This window comes from Ruditapes philippinarum, unplaced genomic scaffold (assembly GCF_026571515.1).
Source record: "Ruditapes philippinarum isolate M1 unplaced genomic scaffold, ASM2657151v2 ctg1398_1_1_1_1, whole genome shotgun sequence".
In the NCBI taxonomy this organism is placed as follows: Eukaryota; Metazoa; Mollusca; class Bivalvia; order Venerida; family Veneridae; genus Ruditapes; species Ruditapes philippinarum.
Genome location: NW_026857670.1, coordinates 203,940 through 229,403, shown reverse-complemented (window position 1 = coordinate 229,403; position 25,464 = coordinate 203,940). Strand labels below are relative to the sequence as shown.

At 34.6% G+C, this 25,464-nt stretch overlaps 2 protein-coding genes across 3 annotated transcripts in view; both read left to right on the top strand.

Annotated features, from left to right (window-relative positions):
• Positions 1 to 25,464, top strand: part of LOC132750553 (uncharacterized) — a 288,756-nt gene that overhangs the window by 63,839 nt on the left and 199,453 nt on the right. The window lies entirely within an intron of this gene.
• LOC132750552 (uncharacterized) overlaps positions 1 to 25,464 on the top strand; it is a 42,285-nt gene that overhangs the window by 10,284 nt on the left and 6,537 nt on the right. The window contains exons 2-6 of one of the 2 annotated variants that reach the window (XM_060740546.1): positions 10,724 to 10,842; positions 12,413 to 12,599; positions 18,577 to 18,713; positions 21,220 to 21,277; positions 22,971 to 23,948. In XM_060740546.1, coding sequence (XP_060596529.1) covers positions 10,732 to 10,842; positions 12,413 to 12,599; positions 18,577 to 18,713; positions 21,220 to 21,277; positions 22,971 to 23,948 — 1,471 coding nt within the window. In that variant the 5' untranslated portion in view covers positions 10,724 to 10,731. The remainder of the gene's footprint in view (positions 1 to 10,723; positions 10,843 to 12,412; positions 12,600 to 18,576; positions 18,714 to 21,219; positions 21,278 to 22,970; positions 23,949 to 25,464) is intronic. The other variant, XM_060740547.1, reaches the window with a different exon arrangement.

Below are 25,464 nucleotides of genomic sequence, written 5' to 3'. Positions count from 1 at the left end.
TTGTCCGGACTCCTCATAAACTACTGGTGCAATTTTATCCAAACTTTACAGGAATGATCAGTACCAAGTCTAGTTGTGCATATTGTCAGCATTTTTCCGGTTCAATGATTTTTGTCAGAATTATGGCCCTTTAATAATTTTTATTTTTAAAGTTTGAGCGGACTACTTCTCTTATACCACTAATGCAATTTCAATGAAACTTTACAGGATTGATCTGTAGCTCAAGTCCTTGCGCATATTGCATGGGTTTTCCGGTTGAATGATTTTTGGCTGAGTTATGGCCCTTTGATAAAAGGGTGTTTTCTAGATACACAAAAGCTTGTCAATGTCTGGACTACTCCTCATAAACTATTGGTGCAATTTTTTCCAAACTTTACAGGAATGATCATTTCCAAGTCTAGTTGTGCACTGTCCGCCTGTCTGTCCGTCTGTCACAAAACTTGTCCCAACATGAAATTGGCCATCATGAGGTGACACATGTGATCACTGATCGCTCTTGTTTGTTGTAAGGGGCACATAGATATACCAATTAAAGGATTAGTGTCACCATTGCAGTGCTGTTAGGGGATAATCGTTCGCCGTAAGTAGCGTTCTAAATTAGTTTATAAAAACTTGACAAAAATGTAAAATTTCCTGCTTCAAAGTAGATTATTTTAGTAGTGTATTTTAGATTTTTTTTACTGGGACATAAAACATTTCCTGGACACCTCCGGGATAGAGACCTTATTACCGGGACTGTCCTGGACATCCGGGACATTATGGCATGTATGCCCACCAGTCACTACCGTATAGATCAGGGCATAGACTTTTCTCTGGATTAATATGTTCAGAACTGAACATGATTTAATTCACGTAAACGTTATTTTATCAAACGCAAAATTAACGTTCTGTTCATAAAAATGTGTCTTCAAAGTCACAGGGACAAGACGCTTTGATTTGATACTATCGATCTGCTACCCCTCCCTCCTCCAGTCCCAGTAACAACCCCAAAAAAATGTTATTTAAACTCAATTTCCACATTTAGTATTCATAACAACAATAATATGACACTATTACACAATTTCATTATACCTCTATAGTATTTGTATAACTAATACCAATAGCGGTAGGGGATAAGTTGAAGGTGTCAGATCAGTTGTTCAAAGTGTCTTTTCCCTGTGTTCATAGTAGGGCATTATAAAAGAGAAAATCATAGAGACAACTCAATTTACCGGACATTGTGTTTAAAATATTTTTGAAGTCATGAATCTCTAAATAATCTGCAAGGGAACTACAACTGTTGAATGACATGGTTAAGACATTGGAAAACCCCAAGATGTCACTAAAAATAGACACTGCAGCCATGCTTGTTTCGAAGAGACCTATATATGGGGTGTAATGGAAATAAACATTATTAACTCAATTAACATATTGATTCTTCATAAATAAAATCATAAAACATATTAACATTTTTAATATTCCATTTGTATTCTGTTCTTTGTAATACAATTTCCTTTTGCTCATCATGAAACCTGTAAACGTTTAATTTACATTTCATGTAGAGTTTCCTCCCTTGGCATAATATGTTTCCTTATATGAGCTAGCTTAGGGTGAGCTTTCAGGATCATTAAATTTCCATCCTCCATTGTCTGTCCACATTTGTTCGTTAACACTCTAGCGGTCACATTTTTGCCTCAATCATCATCAAATTTGGTGAGGATGCTTGTCTAGGGAATTGCTAGGATGAGTTTGAACATTGGTCATCTCGGATGAAAAACTAGGTCACAGGAGCTATAAATAGAAAAATCTTTTTTAACTCTAGTGGCTACTGATTTTATCAAAATATCCTTGAAATTGGTCTGCAAGTTTGTTTTGATGATTTCTAGGTCAAGTTCGAACAGGGGTCACCTTGGGTCAAAAACTAGGTACCACTGCCTAAATATGGGGAAACCTTGTTAACACTTTAGTGGTCACATATAATACTCAATTTTATCGGACTTGGTCAGGATGCTTGTCTTAGTTAATGCTCAGTGAGTTCCATGGGTCAGGTGAGCGATCTAGGGCCATTTTTGCCCTCTTAATTACTTCTCTCCATAATTGGCTATAAATTTATTATTAATGAATGAATTGTCATCAAATTAAGACACAACAATCCTTAGGACAAGACCTTTTGCCGGCCCGCCACGGGGAGCCAGTATTACATTAGGATTTTACTGAGAAACAACCTAAAACTCCGAATCCATCCAAAATTTTAATCGAAGCTTGGTTTCCAGCTTTCTACAAAATTTATCTGTCAGGGCTGGAATCCAAAATTATTTAGCCATACATAGCGTCAAAAAACCTTCAATTTTCACACTATTTTTAAAAAGCAGCAAGTATTGCTTTGAGCGCAAAGATATAATGATGATTAAATGTTTGTTTTCATGAATTCTTTTCAATAAATCATATTTACACTGACTTTTTATTTAACGATTTTACCTGTTTTCTCTGTAGTAAGTTTTCGTTTGGTTAATTAACATAAGTGTACATCTGGTTCTGTGCATTTTTTTCTTTTTTCCCGGTTATTTTATCCTTTCCGGTATTTAGTGTATATATTTACTGGCCAGGATCCTGAGGACGCCCAGGATCGGGGATCGTATTAGATATAGAGGAAAAACTAATAAACTATATTTGTGTTGATTATTGTCGTAATGAAAGGCCATTAAACGTTAAGTTTTTTTTTTTTATTGTATGTAATGAATGTTAAATTAATTTAACTTAGGATATACAGTGGAACCTGTCTAATCCGAACTCGTCCGGACCAGAAGAAAAGTTCGGATTAGAAAGGTTTTCGGATTAGAAGGTTTTTTTACAGTTTGTTCATGTTATTGGCAGAATAGTTTAAGGAAAGAAAACTGGAATGCATTTGAAATTTCAATATCAATATTTTATTTTTGCAATCTCTTATCATTCATTAGACATAGGAATTATGTTTATTAAACATGTGAATACAAAAATTAATAAATAAAAATAGATAAATAAGCAAAAATATAATATCTTCAAGGGTAAGTTAATCTAGGATGTTAAACAGAAGGCTGAGACATAATTAAATATTCGTACCAGCATTTGTCAATTGTTGTTTACTCTTATCCGATTCAGTGATTATCCGAATTCACTGACAGTTTCCATTAATTTCCATTACCTAATCACATGTCATTAAATTGGTTACAAAAGATTAAAAGATATTCCTGTTTCATCATATCTAAATATTTATTGAAGGTGGCGAAAAACAATCAATTAAGCAATTAAAGTAGATATCAAGGCAAGCTAAGTGTAATTTTCACACCTTTGCAGATAATACGTTTCACCCATTAATGAAGAGAAATTACTCTTATCAGTTTGGTGTATGTTTACACCTGCAAGATGTGCGATATTTTTGTTATTTAAAATGTAGGTGTGACATTTGGCAAAATTTGTTCGGATCCCAGAGGTTAATTTTAGAGTAAAATAAGAACAAAAATTGAAAAACTCGTCCGGAATTCGGAGTAGACAGGTTCCGGATCCGAAAGGTTTTTTACTATTGAAAATAGAACAAAAAAAATCGGGACCGGACACTTCGTTCGGATAAGAAAGGATTCCGGATTAGAAGGGTTCGGATTAGCAAGGCTCCACTGTAGATATATTTAGAGCTATTTATTAACAAACTTAAAATGCGGAAATCACAATATTTTATAATTATATGCCTAATTAATTGGAAATATCAAAGACTATATTCTTGAATTGGTCAAATCCTGGGATCCCTATATGTTTTAATACGATCCCAGCTTTTCTGAAAACTATATTCTTGAACTGGTCAATTCCGGGGATCCCTATATGTTTTAATACGATCCCGGGTTATCTGAAAAACATCTTCTTAGACTGGTCAATTTCCAGGATCCCTATATTTTTAGCTCACCTGTCACAAAGTGACAGGGTGAGCTTTTGTGATCGCTTTTCGTCCGGCGTCCGTCCGTCGTCCGGCCGTCCGTCCGTCCGTAAACTTTTACTTTAAATGACATCTCCTCATAAACCACTAAGCCAATTTCATCCAAACTTCACAGGAATGTTCCTTTGGTAGTCACCTTTAAAAATTGTTCAAAGAATTTAATTCCATGCAGAACTCTGGTTGCCATGGCAACCGAAAGAAAAAACTTTAAATATCTTCTTTTAAAAAACCATAAGAGCTAGAGCTTAGATATTTGGCATGAAACATCTTCTAGTGAGTGTTTACCAAGTTTGTTCAAATAAAAGCCCTGGGGTCAAAATTGGCCCCGCCCCGGGGGGTCATTGATTTTCCCTATATACATATAGTAAAAACTTAAAAAATCTTCTTTTAAAGAACCAAAAGAGCTAGAGCTGAGATATTTAGCATGAAACATGTTCTAATGGGTGTCTACCAAGTTTGTTCAAATAAAAGCCCTGGGGTCAAAATTGGCCCCGCCCCAGGGGGTCATTGATTTTCCCTATATGCATATAGTAAAAACTTAAAAAATCTACTTTTAAAGAACACAAAGAGCTATGGCTAAGATATTTAGCATCAAACATGTTCTAATAGGTGTCTACCAAGTTTGTTTAAATAAAAGCCCTGGGGTCAAAATTGGCCCCGCCCCAGGGGGGTCATTGATTTTCCCTATATTCATATAGTAAAAACTTAAAAAATCTTCTTTTAAAGAACCAAAAGAGTTAAAGCTAAGATATTTAGCATGAAACATGTTCTAATAAGTGTCTACCAAGTTTCTTCAAATAAAAGCCCTTGGGTCAAAATTGGCCCCGCCCCGGGGGGTCATTGATTTTCCCTATATACATATAGTAAAAACTTAAAAAATCTTCTTTTAAAAAACCATAAGAGCTAGAGCTTAGATATTTGGCATGAAACATCTTCTAGTGAGTGTCTACCAAGTTTGTTCAAATAAAAGCCCTGGGGTCAAAATTGGCCCCGCCCCGGGGGGTCATTGATTTTCCCTATATACATATAGTAAAAACTTAAAAATCTTCTTTTAAAGAACCAAAAGAGCTAGAGCTAAGATATCTAGCATGAAACATGTTCTAATGGGTGTCTACCAAGTTTCTTCAAATGAAAGCCCTGGGGTCAAAATTGGCCCTGCCCCGGGGGGTCATTGATTTTCCCAATATGCATATAGTAAAAACTTAAAAATCTTCTTTTAAAGAACCAAAAGAGCTAGAGCTAAGATTTTTAGCATGAAACATGTTCTAATAAGTGTCTACCAAGTTTGTTCAAATAAAAGCCCTGGGGTCAAAATTGACCCCGCCCCGGGGGTCATTGATTTTTCCTATATGCATATAGTAAAAACTTAAAAAATCTTCTTTTAAAGAACCAAAAGAGCTAGAGCTGAGATATTTAGCATGAAACATGTTCTAATAGGTGTCTACCAAGTTTGTTCAAATAAAAGCCCTGGGATCAAATTAGCCCCGCCCCGGGGGTTCGTTGATTTTCCCTATATGCATATAAAAAAAACTTAAAAAATCTTCTTTTAAAGAACTCAAAGAGCTATGGCTAAGATATTGAGCATCAAACATGTTCTAATAGGTGTCTACCAAGTTTGTTCAAATAAAAGCCCTGGGGTCAAAATTGGCCCCACCCCAGGGGGTCATTGATTTTCCCTATATGCATATAGTAAAAACTTAAAAATCTTCTTTTAAAGAACCAAAAGAGTTAAAGCTAATATATTTAGCATGAAACATGTTTTAATAAGTGTCTACCAAGTTTGTTCAAATAAAAGCCCTGGGGTCAAAATTGGCCCCGCCCCGGGGGATCATTGATTTTCCCTATATGCATATATTAAAAACTTAAAAATCTTCTTTTAAAGAACTCAAAGAGCTATGGCTAAGATATTTAGCATCAAACATGTTCTTATAGGTGTCTACCAAGTTTGTTCAAATAAAAGCCCTGGGGTCAAAATTGGCACCGCCCTGGGGGTCATTGATTTATATGTGTATAGCAAAAACTTAAAAAATCTTCTTTGAAAAAACCCAAATAGCTAGAGTTAAGATATTAAGCATGAAACATCTTTTAGTGAGTCACAGTCTACAAAGTTCGTTCAAATAAAAGACCTGGGGTCAAAATTGGCCCCGCCCCAGGGGTCATTGATTTTCTTTATATGTGTATAGCAAAAACTTAAAAATCTTCTTTGAAAAAACCCAAATAGCTAGAGTTTAGATATTAAGCATGAAACATCTTCTAGTAAGTGTCTACAAAGTTTGTTCAAATAAAAGCCCTGGGGTCAAAACTGGCCCGGCCCCAGGGGTGTCATTGTTTTTAACTAAATGTGTATAGTAAAAACTTTAAAAAAATCTTCTTTCAAAAAGCCCAATGAGCTAGAGCTTAGATGTTTAGCATGAAACATCTTCTTATGGGTGTCTACCGAGTTTGTGCAAATAAAAGCCCTTGGGTTAAATTGGCCCTGCAACGTTGGGGGGCCTATATACAGGTGAGCGACCTCAGGGCCATCATGGCCCTCTTGTTTAATATGATCCCGGCTTTTCTGGCTGAATTGATTGACAACTTGTGTTTACTTTAGGACTTGTGTCTTTTCGTATAAAGAGACATCTTAATGAATTCTACCTATCTCACATTTTTTTGGTCAAGGTCAACAGGCAATATAGTAAATGTGCCTTCATTCTATCTGTTTACATGTATCTTCATATATATACTCATATTCCTCTTTGTTAAACTGAGAGAACTGGCTTCCATAACTTTATATGTCACTTTTATTTTGATGTTCGCTGAAGTCTCTTCAGCCAACAGAACTGTCATATTTACATTTAAACACACCCCTGGAAAAAAGTTACGAAGCAAGGTACTAGCTTTTTTAAAAGCTAACCTTGTTGTAGATTAAATTGATAAATACATTCACTCATCAATAACCTTGACCTTGAATATTGTGTAATATTTTATAAGTATTGCCTTCTTACTTGACACATCAATCTATGGGACAATACATGACCTTTACCTTAATTTGATCTTGATACTAAATGTCAGATTAGTGAATTTTGCAACAATTGGTTATTCATTTTTGGGTTTGATTTACACTTGGGCAAAAGTAAACTTGACTTTTATATAACCTTGACTGTCAAGTTCAAATATTGGATTTAGCTTAGATTCTCGTATGTAACTTTGTTTTTTTTGATGTACATGCACACAAACAGTTTTAGATATAAATTTGAACTATTTAAGAATTTGATTTATACTAAATGTACAAAAGAACCCTTGTGACAAGAGCAAATTGTTGAAGTATTTGGAAATGACCTTGACCTTAAATTGACCTTGACCTTCAAAGTGAAATTATTGAAATTTACTTAGATTGTCAGAACTTTGTTATAATTCAGTTACAGATTTGATTTATATATAGACAAAATAACACATGACAAACAAACATGTTGAATTATTATCCCTTGTGACACGGATGGAATAGGGAGGAGGATATTGTTTTGGTGTTGTCCGTCCGTCTGAATTTTTTTTTCCAGAGATATTTCTCTGCAACTACTAGGTGGATTTCAAAGAAACTTGATTGGAACCATCATTACGAAGAGGAAATGAGCTGAGCATATTGTTGCCATGTTCCATTTAGACCCTTAAATATAGAGTTATGGCCCTTGATTAGTTATGCAGTATAATCGTGACCGCACTACTTCTTTGCAACTACTGGCTGAATTTCCACAAAACTTTTTGAGAAATATCAAATCAAAAAGGATATCATCACCTTTAGGTCAGACCTTTCAACACAAAATTATGGCTCTTGATTAGTTACATAGTATGCATATAGAGCAATAATCATTTCCATGCTATTTCTCTGCAACTACCGGCTGGATTTCCACTTAACTTTAAGGGAACCATCAATGCCAATAGGAGGTGCGCATATACCCCCTTTTTTTGGTCAGACCCTTCAACATGGAGTTATTGGCACTTGAGTAGTTATGCAGTATGTATAAATAGCAATTATTGGTTCCGCGCATTTGCTTTGCAACTACTGGCTTGAATTCAATGAAATTGTATAGGAACTATCAATGCCAAGAGGAGTTGCACATATCGTTGTCTTGTTCTGGTCAGACCCTTCAAGACAGAGTTATGGCCCTTTATGGTTATGCAGTATGCCTTTGATAGAGCAATAATTGTTTCCATGCTAATGTCTGCAACTACTAGCAGGAATTCAATGAAACTTTATTGGAACAATCAATACCAAAGGGAGACCTGTTATGGCCCTGATTTTTATGCTCCCCGAAAAATTTCTCCCCGTCCGTCTGTCCGTCCCTTGTCTTGTCCGGAGCATAACTTGAAAACCCTTGAGGATAATTTTTTTAAACTTCATACAGTGGTAGAGGGCATTGAGGGGGAGTGCAGTGTCAAAGAACCATAACTCTTATTTTACCCGGTTTTTGAATTATCCCCCCTTATAGAAAAATCTTGTCCGGGGCATAACTCTAAAGCTATAAGAGATATCAACATGAAACTTTGTAGGTGAATAGATCTCAATGGGTAGATGTGCAGTGCATAAGAACAATAACTCTTTTTGTCCTAATTTTGGAGTTATTGCCCTTTGTTAATTTCAACACTTTGAACTTTGTCCGGAACATAACTCTAAAACTATAAGAGATATCTGAAGATGAAACATTGAAGGTAGATAAATCTCATTGAGTAGAAGTGCAGTGCTAAAGAACCATAACTCTGTTAAGCCTCATTTTTGAATTATCTCCCCTTTTAGAAAAATCTTGTACTGGACATAGCTATAAAACTATAAGAGATATGAACATGAAACTTTGTAGGTAGATATATCTCAATGGGTAGATGTGCAGTGCACAATAATCATAACTCTGCCTTGCCTAATTCTGGAGTGATTGCTCTTTATTTTTACTTTTTGAATTTGTCTGGAACATAACTCGGAAACCATAAGAGATATCAACAAGAAACTTTGTAGGTTCATAGATAACAGTGATTAGAAGTGCAGTGCAAAGAACAGTAACTCTGCCTTGCGTAATTTTGATATTATTGCACTTTGAACTTTTTCCAGGGACATAACTCTGAAACTACAAGAGGTGTTTTTTCCTGTGTCCAAAACCTATTTGGGGAGCATCACCCGGCTCAAACCGGGCTCTTGTTTATCATGTACAAAGAAAATAACACAGATAAAGATGTCTCATTCTTATATTCTGGTGAACTGACCAATCGTTTTTAACTTGCAATGATAAATATATAAATAATAGGGCTGTGCATTGCCATTTTTTTCTATCACGATATTTGTTTTTCAAAACGATGCGATTCACGATATGTATTGCATACTTTGAAGAAATGCGATGCATATTGCGATTCTTATGTTGCGATGCGATACGTATCACGATACTGACTTTTAAACTTAGTATATAAAAAATTGGCCATTTGTTTACAGCATAATTACGAATATAATATAAAACTATTACAATAACAAAAAAATAAACTCTTTAACTTGTTGTTATAACTAAATTACTTGGTTTCCAATTTTGATCTTTTATCAATTTACTTTTCTGATTACTTGAGGATTAAAGGTATTTTTTAATTTAACTATAACAGCAAATTGATATCTACTAGCTATTCAAACACTAAAGTCCACTACTGTAAATATGGCTGTTTAACAATTTCAGTCTTACAATACACCACTAAAGATTTTTCTTGTGAAAAAAACAGTAACAAGTCAAGTGATCTACAATTAGGTCAACAACTGTGAAAATGACAGTTTATAAGTTACAGTCTCAGTTTTCTCGAAAGATTTGTGCTCAACCCCAGAGTATTTTATTTTGAGTTTGCAAATTTTGCAAACACTCCACGTCTGGTCTTCCACATTATATACAACACTGTCTCATGGTTCCCAAAAAACTACAATTTTCCCAAAACTCGTGACATATATGAACAGGGAGGATTGACTGTAATTTCCCAGTCTACATATTTTGCAGTCTTCATGTTTTCTGTTTGTTTGCTTTGTTGTTTTTTTTTCCGGGAAAATGATGTCAACAGAAATGAATATCACATGGGGATGTTGTCATCATCACTATTTTAATCCGACAAGTGCTACAAAATAAAATTACAAATTTATGATTGTAGGTTATTTTTCTTCAAATCGCACAGATCTCTAATTATGTTTTTATTGTAAACAAGTTCAAAGAACACCAGCCCATTTACATGGAATTGATAAAACTTGGTTAGTAACCGTTAAAAGATTGCGAACATGGGGAAACGAGTTGACAACGATGGTATGATAAAAGTCGCGCTTGTTTATTGTTTTCATCCGAGCTATTTTTCTTTCTTCAGTCTTTCAAAAAATACGTTTGTCCTTATATTCCTGGAAGATATTGTTAGTGTATTGCAATACCTTCCCGTTGTATCGATACATCGGGAGGTGAAATATTTATTGCATCGCAATATATTGGAATTTGTAATTTCATTACGATGCATACATCGGGGACAAGACAGATCGCGATGAATCGTTACACCTCTTATAAATAAAGCCTTATGTCTCCAGTTATTGTGTTAGTAATTGTTAGTAATAACCAATACTCGACAGGGAATATAAGTTCAACGAATTTGATTGCTCTGATATGACATTGACCTTCAGGGTCAAATTATTGGATTTTACTTAAATTGTCATAACTCAAATTGTTGTTTATTTATGGAGGTGGCTCTTGTTTAATGTATTGTATTATAGCTTTATATTTTAAATATATTATTTTTAAATTTCAGACAGAACAATGGAGAGAAAACACAAAGAGATTTTTTTAAGGTACTTACCAAACTTTTTGGATCAAGTGGACCCACAGCAGCTGCTTACATATTTGCCATGTTTGTCCAAAAGTAGTAGGGTATGTATGGTGGGATACAGATAAATACAGTACTTAAAGTATGTTTGCCTTGCTGCAAAATAAGTTTGACATAAATTTATTCACATATTGGGTTATTTCAGATTTTTTGAAGTGTAAAGTAAATAGTTATACCTAAATAACAGTCAAAAAGAAGATGTTGAATGCTTGATTTGATTAAAACTGGTCATAGATAGTACAGGTACTTGCAAGCTTAGCCGTCTACGTCCCTAGCAACAGCTAAAAGCAAAATCGACATTTAACTAGAAATGATAGAATTTATAATTCAGACACATCCCCAGATGTGCTCATAAGGGTAATCATGGAACCTTCAATGTAACACTGTATTGTCATTTGATGAAAAACTGCATCTTGGTCCATATTTTAAAAAAATGTGTGTGTCTTGAACAAGAACACAATAGAGGAAACAAAAAAAATAGAAATTTTGGTTACAATGTCTGCATATCACAGAAACCAAATATAAGAAATGAAGCCATGTTTATAAACAATTACCACCCTTAATTGGTGATAAAGAAGCCATTTCTTTTACTGTATTGTATAGGTTACTTTTCTTTTAAGTTAAATAGTTACATCCGTAATTTGATAGCTTCAGACCAAAAATAGGTGCATGAAAGAGCATACATAGGCCAAGTGGTTGATGTTACAGACTTCACAAGCCCCAGACCACTTTTGGTTTGGGTTCTTTCATGTGAGGAAGCTATCGGACTAGGTGATGGAAGATTGGTGGTCCTACAAAGGTGCCCATTCATGCCTGAAATACATTGTAAATGCACCTTAGGGCTTCCTCCATAAGTAGAAATACAAAAGTCAAAATATGACTTTTTCACAGTGTCAGAGTGAACTTAAACTCCAAGAAGACAAACAAACATGATTAATGAAAATCTTGACAAAGTGAGAACCCTCCAAACATTCATCTAAAAAAAAACAACATGAAAATTGCAGACTTGGTTTCATTGAGTCTGTATTCAAGGGATAAAAAATTATTTTCCCCTGTATTTTACAGCCAAAAAACGCTGTTTCCCCTAGACCAAAATATGCATGTACATGTTTATTTTCCCACCAGAACCATGACTTAATAGTGCCTGAATTATAACATATCAGCTAGTTGATAAATCCCTGTAGATACCATGTACCATGCATGTTAAATTGAACTGAAGTTGAAAATTTTATAACATTTGTGGGAAAATTCCATTTTCAGTTGTCTGAATTTTATTTCAGATTTTCCCCCATTTCTGATTTATCATGTTATATTTTCCCCTTCAGAAAGCCACAGGTTGTTTGGAAAATTGGAATAAAAAATCACTGATAATGAAAAAGTGCAACATCCCTCATCCCCTTAGCACCGGCTTGAGCGGTACTCAATTTTCAACACATAAAAGTGCTAGAGTCAATGATAAAAAACCATTACACATTTCCAATTAGGATTTGGGTATACTTTTTAAAAGATAAATTTTTCCTGCAAATTTTAAAAAATCAGAGTAACTTTCAAGTTTTGTTTTAAAGCACATTTATCATAGTAACTGTTTTACAAGGATAATTTTATGTGTTTTAGGACACAGTAGATACTGCACAAAGATCTGTGTCTAGAAGTTATGCAGCTCAAGTACTACATAGTCATCTTGAAAGGCGACCGGAGGGATTTCGTCAGCTTGTACTAGCGCTCCGACATGTAAATGTTGACTGCACAGAACTAGCAGATCTTTTAGATCCTCAACATTGCTACGATCCATCTAATGAAGGTATATATCACACATGGTAATTAGACTCAACCACATTATGTGGAGGGCGCTGTACTAGAATCACTGTCATGGCCCTTTGTCAGTCAGTCAGTAGTTTGGTCAGTCAGTCCGTCCATCTTTATGGTGTTTTATCTATAAATCCTATACTGGAAGGATTTTGTTCAAACTGGGCTCAAATATTCACCTCAACAAGCCAAGTGCCAAACCTATGCTGCCATTCTGCAAGGTCAAGGTCATCCTTGAAGGTCAAAATTCAAACATTTTATATCTGCAGTAGATCTACAAATTTCATTCTTTTTAAATGACTCTTTTTCAATCTTAAATGTTTTCTTAAAAAAAATAATAATAAATTACACTACATATTGTAATATATCTTGTGCCATAGAGACCAAGTGAGGGATATTCACCACTCCAGTGGTAGCTCTAGTTTGATCATGTATAAAATATAGAAACAAATCCATAGGCTTTAAATTGCAATCACCTGATATTATGCAACTAATAAGCTAAAAAAGCAAACGCAATTTTTTTTTCTGACAAGAACAAAAGTTCATGACTTTGTCATGTTATATAACTGTGTTAACAATTTTATTCCACATAGTTTATAGTTTATGGGTAAACCTTTCTGGCAAATTGCCTAAACTGACAAGAATCAGGGTAGGGGTATATGAGTTTATCAATCACTGTTTTTGTTGATTTTTATTGCTGACAACAGCAACTTTAGATAACTATAGATGTCATGTTTTACTATGAATTTCCTTGATACGCCTATCTCAACGCTTATCTCAACGCATGTATTTTTCACATTTTCTCAATATTCTAAAATATTTTATACGAACTTCCGGATCAGAAAATTGGCTCCGGACACAGAATCGTGATCCGAACGTTCGGATATCCGGACTCGGAATGACATCCCTAGTTTTCGGGCTCTGACAATAATTTTACACTGTGGCCTTGACCTTTGACTTTAAGACTTTAAGATCGACCTGAGGCCATTTTTTACCCTATAAATGTCCAAAATTTTCTTGGCGATGAGGGGGAATCTGCCCCCCTTCAACCCCCCAAAACATTTGGATGGGGTACAGCGCCCAAAAAGTGGTCACTTTTATTAACAACATTTCTCAAACGAAAAACAGTGTTTGGGGCCTAAATAGGGCATTTTCACTGTTTGAGACCTCAAAAAAAGGGGGGGGGGGGAAAGCCGTCGAAACAGGCTTATATAAGGGAAAGGTTAACAACAATTTTCCTGTAAAGACACAAGTAGAGTCCTCCAATGGCTTAGTGGTTAAGGTCATTGACTTCAAACCACTTGCCTGTCGCCGCTGAGGGTTTGAATTCGGCCAAGGACTTTGGATTCTTCCATGTGAGGAAGCTTACCAGCTAGCTTACAAAACATTGGTGGTTCTTAAATCAATCAATGTATATCTTCTGAAATAAAAACCAAAGAGCTTTTATATGAAATGTAGCAATGCCTGTTGTTTATCTACAAAAGTCAAGTCGCTTGAGTAAAAATGTCACATGCCTGGGGGTGACTATTGCAAGTTTTTAGCTCACCAGAGCTGAAGGCTCAGGGTGAGCTATTAGTATCAAAGGGGGATACTCCGGCGTCCGTCGTCTGTTGTCATGCGTCAACAATCATCTTCTTCTCTGAAACCGCTGGACAGATTTACTTCAAATTTGGTCTGTAGCATCCTTGTGACAGTCACACTTGAATTTGCTCATGTCATTTCAATTGGTTTGAATATAGTGGGCCAATTGGAACTTACCTTATGCTCCGGAAACTGTTTTTGGTTTTAAGGTAATTGTGAACTTGACCTTTGACCTTGTGACCCCAAAATCAATAGGGATCTTTTGCCCAATATGGACAATCATCCTATGAAGTTTAAATATTATGGGCCAAATGGAACTTAAGTTATGCTCCGGAAACTGTTTTCAGTTTTAAGGATATAGTGAACTTGACCCTTGACCTTTTGACCCCAAAATCAAAAGGGGTCTTCTACCCAATATGGACAATCATCCTATGAAGTTTAAATATTATGGGCCAAATGGAACTAAAGTTATGCTCCGGAAACTGTTTTCAGTTTTAAGGATATAGTGAACTTGACTCTTGACCTTTTGACCCCAAAATCAATACGGGTCTTCTACCCAATATGGACAATCATGCTATGAAGTTTGAACATTGTGGGCCAAATGGAACTTAAGTAATGCTCGGGAAACTGTTTTCAGTATCAAGGTAATAGTGACCTTGGCCTTTGACCTTGTGACCCCAAAATCAATAGGGGTTTTCTACCCAATATGGACAATCATCCTGTGAAGTTTGAACATTGTGGGTCGAATGGAACTTAAGTTATGCTCCGGAAACTGTTTTCAGTTTTAAGGTAATAGTGACTTTGACCTTTTGACCCCAAAATCAATAGGGGTCTTTTACCTAATATGGACAATAATCCTTTGAAGTTTGAACATTGTGGGCCAATTGAAACTTAAGTTATGCGCCAGAAACTGTTTTCAGTATCAAGGTAATAGTGACCTTGACCTTTGACCTTGTGACCCCAAAATTAATAGGGGTCTTCTACCCAATATGGACGATTATCCTATGAAGTTTGAACATTGTGGGTCGAATGGAACTTAAGTTATGCTCTGGAAACTGTTTTCAGTTTTTAGGTAAAAGTGACCTTGACCTTTTGACCCCAAAAACAATAGGGGTCTCTACCCAATATGGACAATTATCCTATGAAGTTTGAACATTGTGGGCCAAATGGAACTTGAGTTATGCTCCGGAAACCAAATTGCTAACGGACGGATGGACGGACAGACAGACAGACAGAGGGATGCCAGGGGGTATAACATAATATGCCCTTTCGGGCATATAAAAAGCATTAAGATCGGAAAGAGCGAACTTAAACATTTATTGCCGACGATATACGTAATATCTGACGGAGATAAAAAGTCGTCTGGTCGTTTGTGTAATAAAAAGCAACGTCGATGTCCATAACAGCAAGTTGAACATATTTACATCTTGATTCACACGTAAGGCCCCCACGATTACATGTTTAAACGGATTCGTTTCGATTTTCATTCATAAACGTTTACGATATTGTTTACCGTTTAATCGAAATGACCATATTGTCTTATAATTTTTTTAATCATTGCCTGTTATCATGGATTTTATCAATTCTAGTGGTTTATTCCAAAGTAAACAAACGGAAAATAGGTGTTTACAGCCCTCCACACAGCATTACGGTGCAAAATTGCTCGTGACATAATACATTTTTGGTAAAAAATGGGTTTACAATGCAAAAAAAATGTGTGCTGACTCAATCGTGATGAGCCCTGCGCATTCTTTATTTGTACATGTGTAAAAAATAGAAAGAAAGACATCATTTGGCGACTCAGATACATGGTGTGTATAGTACATAGAGGTACCACCGTTTAAACGGTCTCGTTTCGGTTCTTAGCAGTCGTGTAAACGTTTACAAAAAATTGTAAATGTGGGAGCCTTATTCACACGGTACTGACTGGAGTCTATTTAATATCATTTACAAATCAAATTCTACGTATAAACGTTTCTTTTTTGTTCAATGAAAACATATTTATATATACTTTTAAAAAGATATAGCATGCACCAGATTACCTTTCTACTTTTAAAATCTTTATTATTAAGCATAATCTTCACTTAGTTTAACTTGACTTTTTTTCGACGAAAGATGTTTTTCTGATGTTACCATTGTTTATTTCTACACTTTAAATAATCTAAGATATGTTTGTTAACTTGCGAAATGTATACAATGTATTTATTCAGATGAAAAATCAAAAAAATCAAAACCATTGTTTTATAAGTATCCTTTTATATCAAACTTTAAACGGGGTTAGTAATGGTTAATGAAATAATTTGTGATGCAACCTTCACCTCAAACCCTTGCAATCGGCCAATATAAGTTAAAGACAGTAATAAAACAATAATAATTACTGTAATAAATATGCCATGAACAAATATAATAACAAGAATATTGCCTATCTTAATAAGATGATTTTCAGTCCACAGTGAAATTATAAAATATAATTTTCACAGTAGCCGGACCACATCTGAATGCGGATGAAAAACTTAACTTAAATAAGTAAAAATATCGTCAGAAATCCACTTCAATGTGCTTCGTTACGAAAAGAACATGCATATCTGCACCAATCAGTTCAAAATTATAACGTTAGAAGTTTAAGTTTACAGAACTGTTTTTCAACAAGAGCAATGTGACGTCCTGTCTGATGGCGTCATGAATGAGAGCGCGTGACTGGGCAAAATCAGTAAAACTACGTTTAAAAACATATACAAAGTATGAAATAAATGAAAATTCGTTTGTTTTTAATAAAGGATCAAATTCTATTTCACTCATGAAAAACAGCTCTTACTCCAAGCAAATGGATAGTTTTCATGATTTTCTCATTTGTGATTCATTCATCTAACGTCTCAAATTCGCTATTGTCATACATCCCCCTCACCTAAATAATTGATAAAATCTTCATAGTAATTATTTTTTATTTTATCGCTCTCCGCTGACATTATGTTGCAAAAATGATCTGTAAAGTTACTGATTGAAATATCTTCACTCTTTCTTTCTTTCCTTCCTAAATCGTTCATTTTTCGACAACGAGAATTATTAAAAGCACTCTAAAAAGAATTTATTTTTTACATTGATTGTTATATTTTTTACTTAACAGAATCTTCTGAGAAATAAGAAAATTTATACATAGAAACCGCTTCTCATCCTTGTACGCAGCCAAGTTTTGTAAACATAAATTATCAAACTATTTCTTTTTTTTGGGGGGTGAAATCACTTAAACGAACCTCACTGTCTACACTTTAAGTTCCTTTAAATACTTATCCCCATGCTAACAAAAATATTGCTTTCATTAGAAATGAATTTATCAACACTGATTTCTTCATAAATCCAGACCGTAAATCACTTTCAAGTGAGTTCAAATTCTGGGAAATATCTATCAAAAATTAGTCTTGATACCTTTTATATATCAAACTTAATAGGTGTATTATATCTACTTGTTGATACATACAATGCTACAATATTTGCTTTAAATGAAAACAACAATTTGGCATAGTTTTGAAAATATATTGAATTCCCCGATCTCAAAACGGCTATTAAGTCGCGCTATTATCACACATGTCACCGGTCGGCTTCCAAAAATAAGAACAAAAACCTTTAAACGACAACCTTTTTCTTACTGTTTGGTAGATTTTGATGGAAATATGATTATACAGGAATGATCCTTCGATGGGTCTTTATAGACATTGCTTAAATGTTTCCGATCTGTTGAACAAGATGACTGCCAGTATTAGAAAAAGAAATGTGACATGACAAGTTATTTGGAATTGTGTCCTCGATCACCTATATATTTTGATTAAACTCTATGAGAATGGTGACCGGGCTGTTTTTTACTACAGTTGATAAAAGTATATTGGTGTGCTGATTAAAATGGCTATTAGAGCTGAAAATAGAAAAAAAATGTCTAAAATAAAATCTTGTTATTTAAACCATCTTCTCATGTGGCCATCAAGACCCTCTTGTTATGCTGTAATTGCCTATAATTTGTAATTAATAAATGTATTGTGTTCATACATGTGAACAGTAATCCTTGGGACAACACATTTTGAAATTCTAATTCAATTTGACTTGACTTTAATGTGACCCTTGACACACAACAAAAAAATCCTATGATGAAACAAATATGTTGAATAATGCATTATTTATTATTCTTAAGCAAAAGAGCACTTATGACAAAACTGACCCGATGAATAGGTCAAATGTGACCTTGTTCATCAAGGTCAAATATGATATTTGAATGGGTTTTTTTTTAACAAAAAATATTTGACTAAAATATTCTTCCTCTGATGTGTTTGACTTCAGAAATTAGAAATGCTCCCACTAGACAGTGACTCATGTGTTTTTAATGACATTGTTTTGTATTGTAGAAACAGGGTGCCGGACAGACAGATTTGTAAGAGTTAAGGTGGTTGGTAACTGTATACAAGGCAAAACTAGTCTAACGAGAAGGCTTTTGAAGCAGTCTTTAGAAGTCGTTGATAGCATAGAAGGCATTGCTGTTCAGGTGAGGAAATTTATCATGAACGATAAAGAATGGGTAAGCTCGCCAACAGAATTTGATGAGAACGATTGCCCAGAAAAATTAGCTGAAGGGACTATCCGCACAACGAAAATCACAGAAAATAAAGCTGATAAATCTGATCATGAAGAAAGTAAAATACGACAACACAGCATGCCCTATGAATGTAACACAGAAGAATCAGCCACGGACGTGTTAACAAATAAAATGCCAGTTATAAATGACCCTCAAAGTGCCGAATCTAAAACCTCTAAATCAATCTCCGGTTTTATTGCATCTGGTGAAAATACTAGCAATGAAGCAAACATTCAAATTTTACTAAAGAGTGTTAAACATAAATAGCACGTGCTAACGAATACTTTTGAAGCCGGTAAATGGATAAACTTGGTTTTTTTTGCTTTTTTATTGGTTTTATATAGTTTCATATTTCAATAATCAAACGCACCCTACGCCTCACATCGTCAGCTTAATATACGTATGTTACATGATATCTAATGTGTAGAATAACTATCAAACAAAAACATTTCGAAGCGAAGAGTTGATTTAAAAAAAAAAGTCAATTAAATGCCTATTTACAAGTTAAAGTCATTATGTCTCAGAAATCCATGTCGTATTCTTTAGAAATGTCAAACACGAGATTGATAATGTTTTAATGAGGAATTAAGAGTATGACAGACATTTAACCACCAAAGAACGTAGCGCGGAATGTGCATTAATGTGTCGTAAAGGAAGCGAAATGTAAACAAACAGTAGTATATTTACTTCAATACTTTTTAGCTCGACTTTTCTATGAAAAGGGGAGCTATCCTACTCGCCCCGGCGTCGGCGTTAGCGTTGGCGTCACACCTTGGTTAAGTTTTTCGTACCACCCCACTTTATTTCAGAAGTATTACAAGTATGGCTTTGAAACTTACCATACTTGTTCACCATCATAACCTCCATCTACAGACAGGAGTACATAACTCTGTCAAGGTTTTTGACAGAATTATGGCCCTTTTTTGACTTAGAAAGTGTATTGAGCTTGGTTAAGTTTTTTGTACCACCTCACTTTATTTCAAAACCATTGGAGGTATTGCTTTGAAACTGACCATACTTGTTTACCATCACGACCTTCATCAACAGACAAGAGGACATAACTCTGTTCAAGGTTTTTGACAGAATTATGCCCCTTTTTTGACTTAGAAAATACATTGAATATGGGTAAAATCCACTTATTGCCTTAACCCTTTGAGATATTGCTTTGAAACTTTTAATGCTATTTCACATCATTACCCCCATCTGTACGCAAGAGAAGGTAACTCTGTCAGGGATTTGTTTTAAAAATTAAGGCCTTTTATCGACTTAGAATCTTGGTTAACTTTTTTGTACCAGTCAACTTTTTGACTGAACTGGTTGAGATATTAAATTGAAAGTTGGAATACTTGTTTACCATCATGGTCCCAAAACATGGGCAGGAGAAGGTAATTCTGTTAAGGATTTTATTTGAATTATGGCCCTTTTTGACTTAGAAACTCAGTTAAAATTTTCATTCTTGTCCACTTGTTGACTTAACCATTTGAGATATTACTTTGGAAGTTGGAGTTCTTATGTGCCATCATGAGACCTATCTGTAAGCAAGAGAAGATAACTCTGTGAAAATGTTTCTTGATTTGTACTTAGAAATTCCTAGTTAAAGTCTTGTGTGCCCTTAACTGTCAAAGTTTTGTTTTATAGGCAAGCACTAAAAAAGTCGAGCGCGCTGTCCTTCTGACAGCTCTTGTTATATAATTTTCCCAATTGCCAAACAAATGCAAAAGAAGAAAGAATGGTTCATCTTTATGGAAAATGAGTATTTTAAAACGGAAACAAGCACCAAAAATTATAATTATAATATTTTGTGAAATAAAAATCAGACCACTTCTTAGGCATAATGGGGCTTTAACTTTCTATTTTTTAACATTTAAAGTTAGTAGTATGTGTAATAAATAAGAATACACTTAAATTTGGCGTGTTTAACGAAAAGAAAGGAAAAATGAAAATATTACTTTTCAGTGAAAGAACACACTACAGATATTGACTGTCAATTAATTATGAAATTAATTTTCTAGAATGCAGTATCATTTACTATACTAGTTTTTCTCTGCTATTCTTTATTTAAGAAATAAAAAAAAATGTCAAGCGTGGCGCACTCTAGATGGTGGCTTTATTATGTGCATTAAGTATTAATTATCCATTTGTTATTAACAATTATATACTTGTGCAAAATGACACTTACGATAATACAGACATTGATTTGAAATTGACTCTCACTTTTAAGGGTCATATATATGAAATCTGAACTAATTTTTTTTTACCAAGGAAATTTTGTTTGCTAGATGTATTCGTTACCACAATATTCTTCCTCTGATGTTTTTGATTTTACAAATTAGAAAACTTGGTTCGGAAGCTGCTTTGCGGTTGCTCTTGTTTAATTATTTTTGTGAAATAAGTATTGTATGATCTATATTTACAGCAGTCAATTTCCTCTGGAGAACTGTCAAAGGCTAGCGACCAACTATTTAGTTTGAAAGGTTCGTATAAGAATTCCCTTTCAAAATTTGACTTAATTTCTTTCAAACATAAATAATAATGTTATTTTCTTATATTTAGTTTCAATTTAAAGTCGCTTTATGCTATTGTAAGAGTCAATGTTATTTTATCTAAATTATGAACAAAGATTTAAATTGCATATTCTTATGAACTTTTAAAATATTTTATTTTTGCATGTAAAAAAGCAGGAAAGTGGAAGGTTATTAATTATTTATAACCTTTATAAATTATGTTATCTTCATATCATATTTATCGTCAGAAATTTTAAAATTGTAAGTTAGGTTATACTGGCTAACGTGATAATACGAGAGTCATTTATTATAAAATACAATCTTTTTAGGTTAAGTTATTTTAGAAACAAGTAATCTAAGGTTGCGACCTCTCTACATTTATTCACAGTAATATCCCATGTGATCGGGGACTGACTTCTTCTTCTCTTGCTGGTCATCTATGCCCTATGCTTGACTGTTCTCAAGCACATTACACTTGTAACCACGTCAAACTAAAGTTCCTATAAATAGATATAATAAATGCCACTCATGTATTCCTTCAGTTTGGGAAAAAAGGCAATGTCACAGGGACCTTTACACGGTAAATGAAAGGGTTGGTCAAGGTTTCCCAGTCAAAAATTTCTAGCAATGACGTCGCATTATGCGCTCCATGCGATGCTGCATTGTCATGTAAAAATATTGGACTGGCTGTCAACAGTTTAATTCTCTTCCTATGGATCGCTTGTCTCAGTGTTTTCTTAACATACATATAGTAGTTCTAATTAATGGTTTAACCACTTTTGACCTTTCCAGATTTTCACGTCTGTCGTGGGTTAAAATCATCAATATTTTTAGTTAAGATTGAGTTCTATACTTTGCCGGTCTCGAGGAGCTTGGTGTATGCCAATCGGCTGATTGTCTTGTTCAGCTTCAGTTCATGCGACCTCACCCTAGTTTCATCGATAGCAATTATTATAATGATTCGCAATAAGAATACTTGTCCTTCCGAATCAAAAGATTTCTGACCAATTCCAAAACGACGTTCTACTTGATCCGGCGTCAAACGATGTGGCAGCCACCTGGCAAAAACCTTTCTCATAATAACACGATTAGTTTAAACTGATCCTACAATTATTTCCAACACACGAGCCATACTGTATCTGTTTACAGTGATAATATATCGGTAGCCGTACATCAACCTGCTCGGTTGGCATATTTAACGCACACTCTAATTCAACAATTTTGTAACTTGGCATTACGATAGAGAAGATGTGTCGCTAACGTCCTGAAAAACATTAATCATTTCATCGCTGTTTTTCTACGCTTGCATTTAATTTTGATGTAGCTATGATGTTCCTGAAACGTTACCGCAGCCATGACGACTTAAAAAAAACTTGATGTTACACCTTGTTATGATGACATCATTCAATGTGAACGTCATGTGACGCTAAGAGCTAGTTGCATTTGAATTTATGTGTCTGCGTGACATTCTTTAAAATTGTCGATTGGTTATTTTTGAAATTATAAGAGGTGTTGCATTATAAATTGCATGACACTAGTATCTTAATATAATGTTTTCAGTCTTTAATATAAAATAACAAAGAATTGTAATTTTCATGGAGTAAAAATCGTAAATGTAATATAAAAAATACAACTCTTTGTTATAACTGAAGAAATTATACAGATGAGGTACTCAGGTCAAAAGACTCTCAAGAAGATGCTATTTTGGATGATATTGATTTAACTAAACTGTTGCTCAAAGAAGGAAGAACGTCACGGGAAGTATTCAAGGAATGCCAAAAGATTTGTCAAGCGATTAAAGATGAATCGGAACATATCGTACATGTCGAAGCTGCCTATAGATTCGGAGACGATAAACATGTTATATTTCTTGTTTTTGCTGCAAAAAACATTCAAATAAATGTGATTTGGGAAACAGAAATAAGAATCATTAACAATTACTCGGACGAAAGTAGTGTTATGTTACATTGCAAGGAAAACAGTCCACTGACTGAGAAAGAGTCACAAAAAATAGGAGAAATCATTGACATGCACTCTAAAAAACTCATGAGCAACCACAAATTCCTGTCTGCTATATCCGCATCATCAGTCTCATCCAGATGTTTCGGACCAATGAGACTTAAACATGTAATTGAAAAACGTCCTTGCATCGTCCTTAATGTTTTGGTGAAAGGAATAATTCCACTGAATGAAGAATATTTCCCTACAAAATTAGAAGGAACGCCAGTTGATGTAAGAGAAGGTGGAGTTCGTTTATGTGTAAATAAAGCTGAAGAATATCAAGAAAATGTAACAATGGGTTGTAAAATTACGTCTTCGACATGCCCTGTAAAAGCGGGAACACTTGGCGGGTTTATAGAACATCCTGAATACGGCCTTTGTGGAATCACCTGTGCCCACGTTATAATGAATGATGCTGATAAATTTAAACTGAAAGAAATGTCAACAATAACAGTTAAAGAAAAATTGGATGGCATGATGTACCAACCGGACGTTCGTATACCTGACAATAAACTAGGTAAACTTGTACAAGTTATATACAGGGAAGGAGAAAATGGTAAACCAGGAGTTGATCTTGCGCTGTTCAGGATTGAAACACGGGCCCCAAAGCAAGGACGATTTCCTGATAACACATTACCTTGTGAGTTTTATTTTTTGTTTTGAATAAGTGACATATCTCAATATATTATATTTTTATATCCCCGCCAAACTATTGGGTGATATATGATTACAACCTTATCCATGTGCATGTGTGTGCGTGCGTGTGTGTTTTCGTATAAGTGTTCCACTTTACACAGAATCATTTTAATTCAACACATTATCATGAATAATTAAAGCAATTGCCTCGTCCGTGCTTTGACTTGTGGCTCTTCCTATTTGGTTTTGTTTTCCTGCTGGGTTCCTTGCCGGTTGTCCTGTGTTTGCTTGACCATGCAGGGATTGCGTCCATTTAACGCCGCCGCATGCATGACGGGATTTAGAGTATGAGAATCATATCAGCAATTTTATTTGTCACATAACTCTGGCTTCCTTACTGACCCTGTTTTGATGGATTGTGAGAGATGTTGCACTTTGTTATGCAAATTTGTTGTGATTTATGCTTCCGAGGGATCACACTGTATCTAAATTTTTGCCAAATTATTTTGCTTTTGTCTTCACATCTGTTAAATGGTGTGTCATGTGCAAAACCAAAATCTGGAACTTAATGTCAATGTGACTTCCCGTCCGTACATTTTCCATGAATTTCCATGAAAACTTCAGGAATTTTCATGGAAATTGCCAACTCTGGATAATTCGGACCAGTTTCCGGAGTTGTTCAAAGAAAACTGAAAAAAAAATCGCGAATTTTCATGTACTTTCTCCATGAATTTCCAGAGCTTTTTTCATGAAACTTTTCCAGAGTTTTCCATGAAAATGTTCCAGAGTTTTCAAAGCAACTCTGGAAATTGGTCTGCTAAAATGACATAGTACTCTGGAAAAAATGTTCCAGAGTTACTCTGGAAAATGTTCCGGAGTTACTCTGGAAAATGTTCCAGAGCCGCTCTGGAAAAAGTTCCGCAGTTAATAGGATCTGGAGTAAGATGCCATTTAGCCTTGAAATAATTCTGGAATTACTATGGAATTCACTCTGGAACATTTTGGGATAACTGAAATGATGGTTGCATACTTAAAATGACCTTTTAATTCGCATTTGTGTTTTATTAGCAAATAAAAAAAAACACTCTAGTTGTCAAGAATTCAAACACTTAAAGTAATTTGCACATTTCACAATTATTTCTAGTCAGAGTGTTTTTATTCAAACAAATGTAATTTAACATACATCTGGTACACATGTATATATCCTTCACAAATGAAAGGGTGAAAAAAGTTAAGATGGAAAACTTTCAATTAAATGATTTTTGCAGAATATCAGCACAGAGTTATCAAGTAAACACCATGCTTTGATGAAAATAATTTATTTTTGGTCAAAATCAACATTATGATAAACTTGTGTCAATAATTTCCCTGCTTTTCCTGTATCTATATAATGACAACTGTATGTAATGGCAGTTTAAATTACTCAATCCTTCACAAGTACTTAATTACCACTGAAATTACCTGAGGTCTTCCTCCACCAGTAAAGCTGAAATGTCGCGATATGACCTAAACTGTGTCGA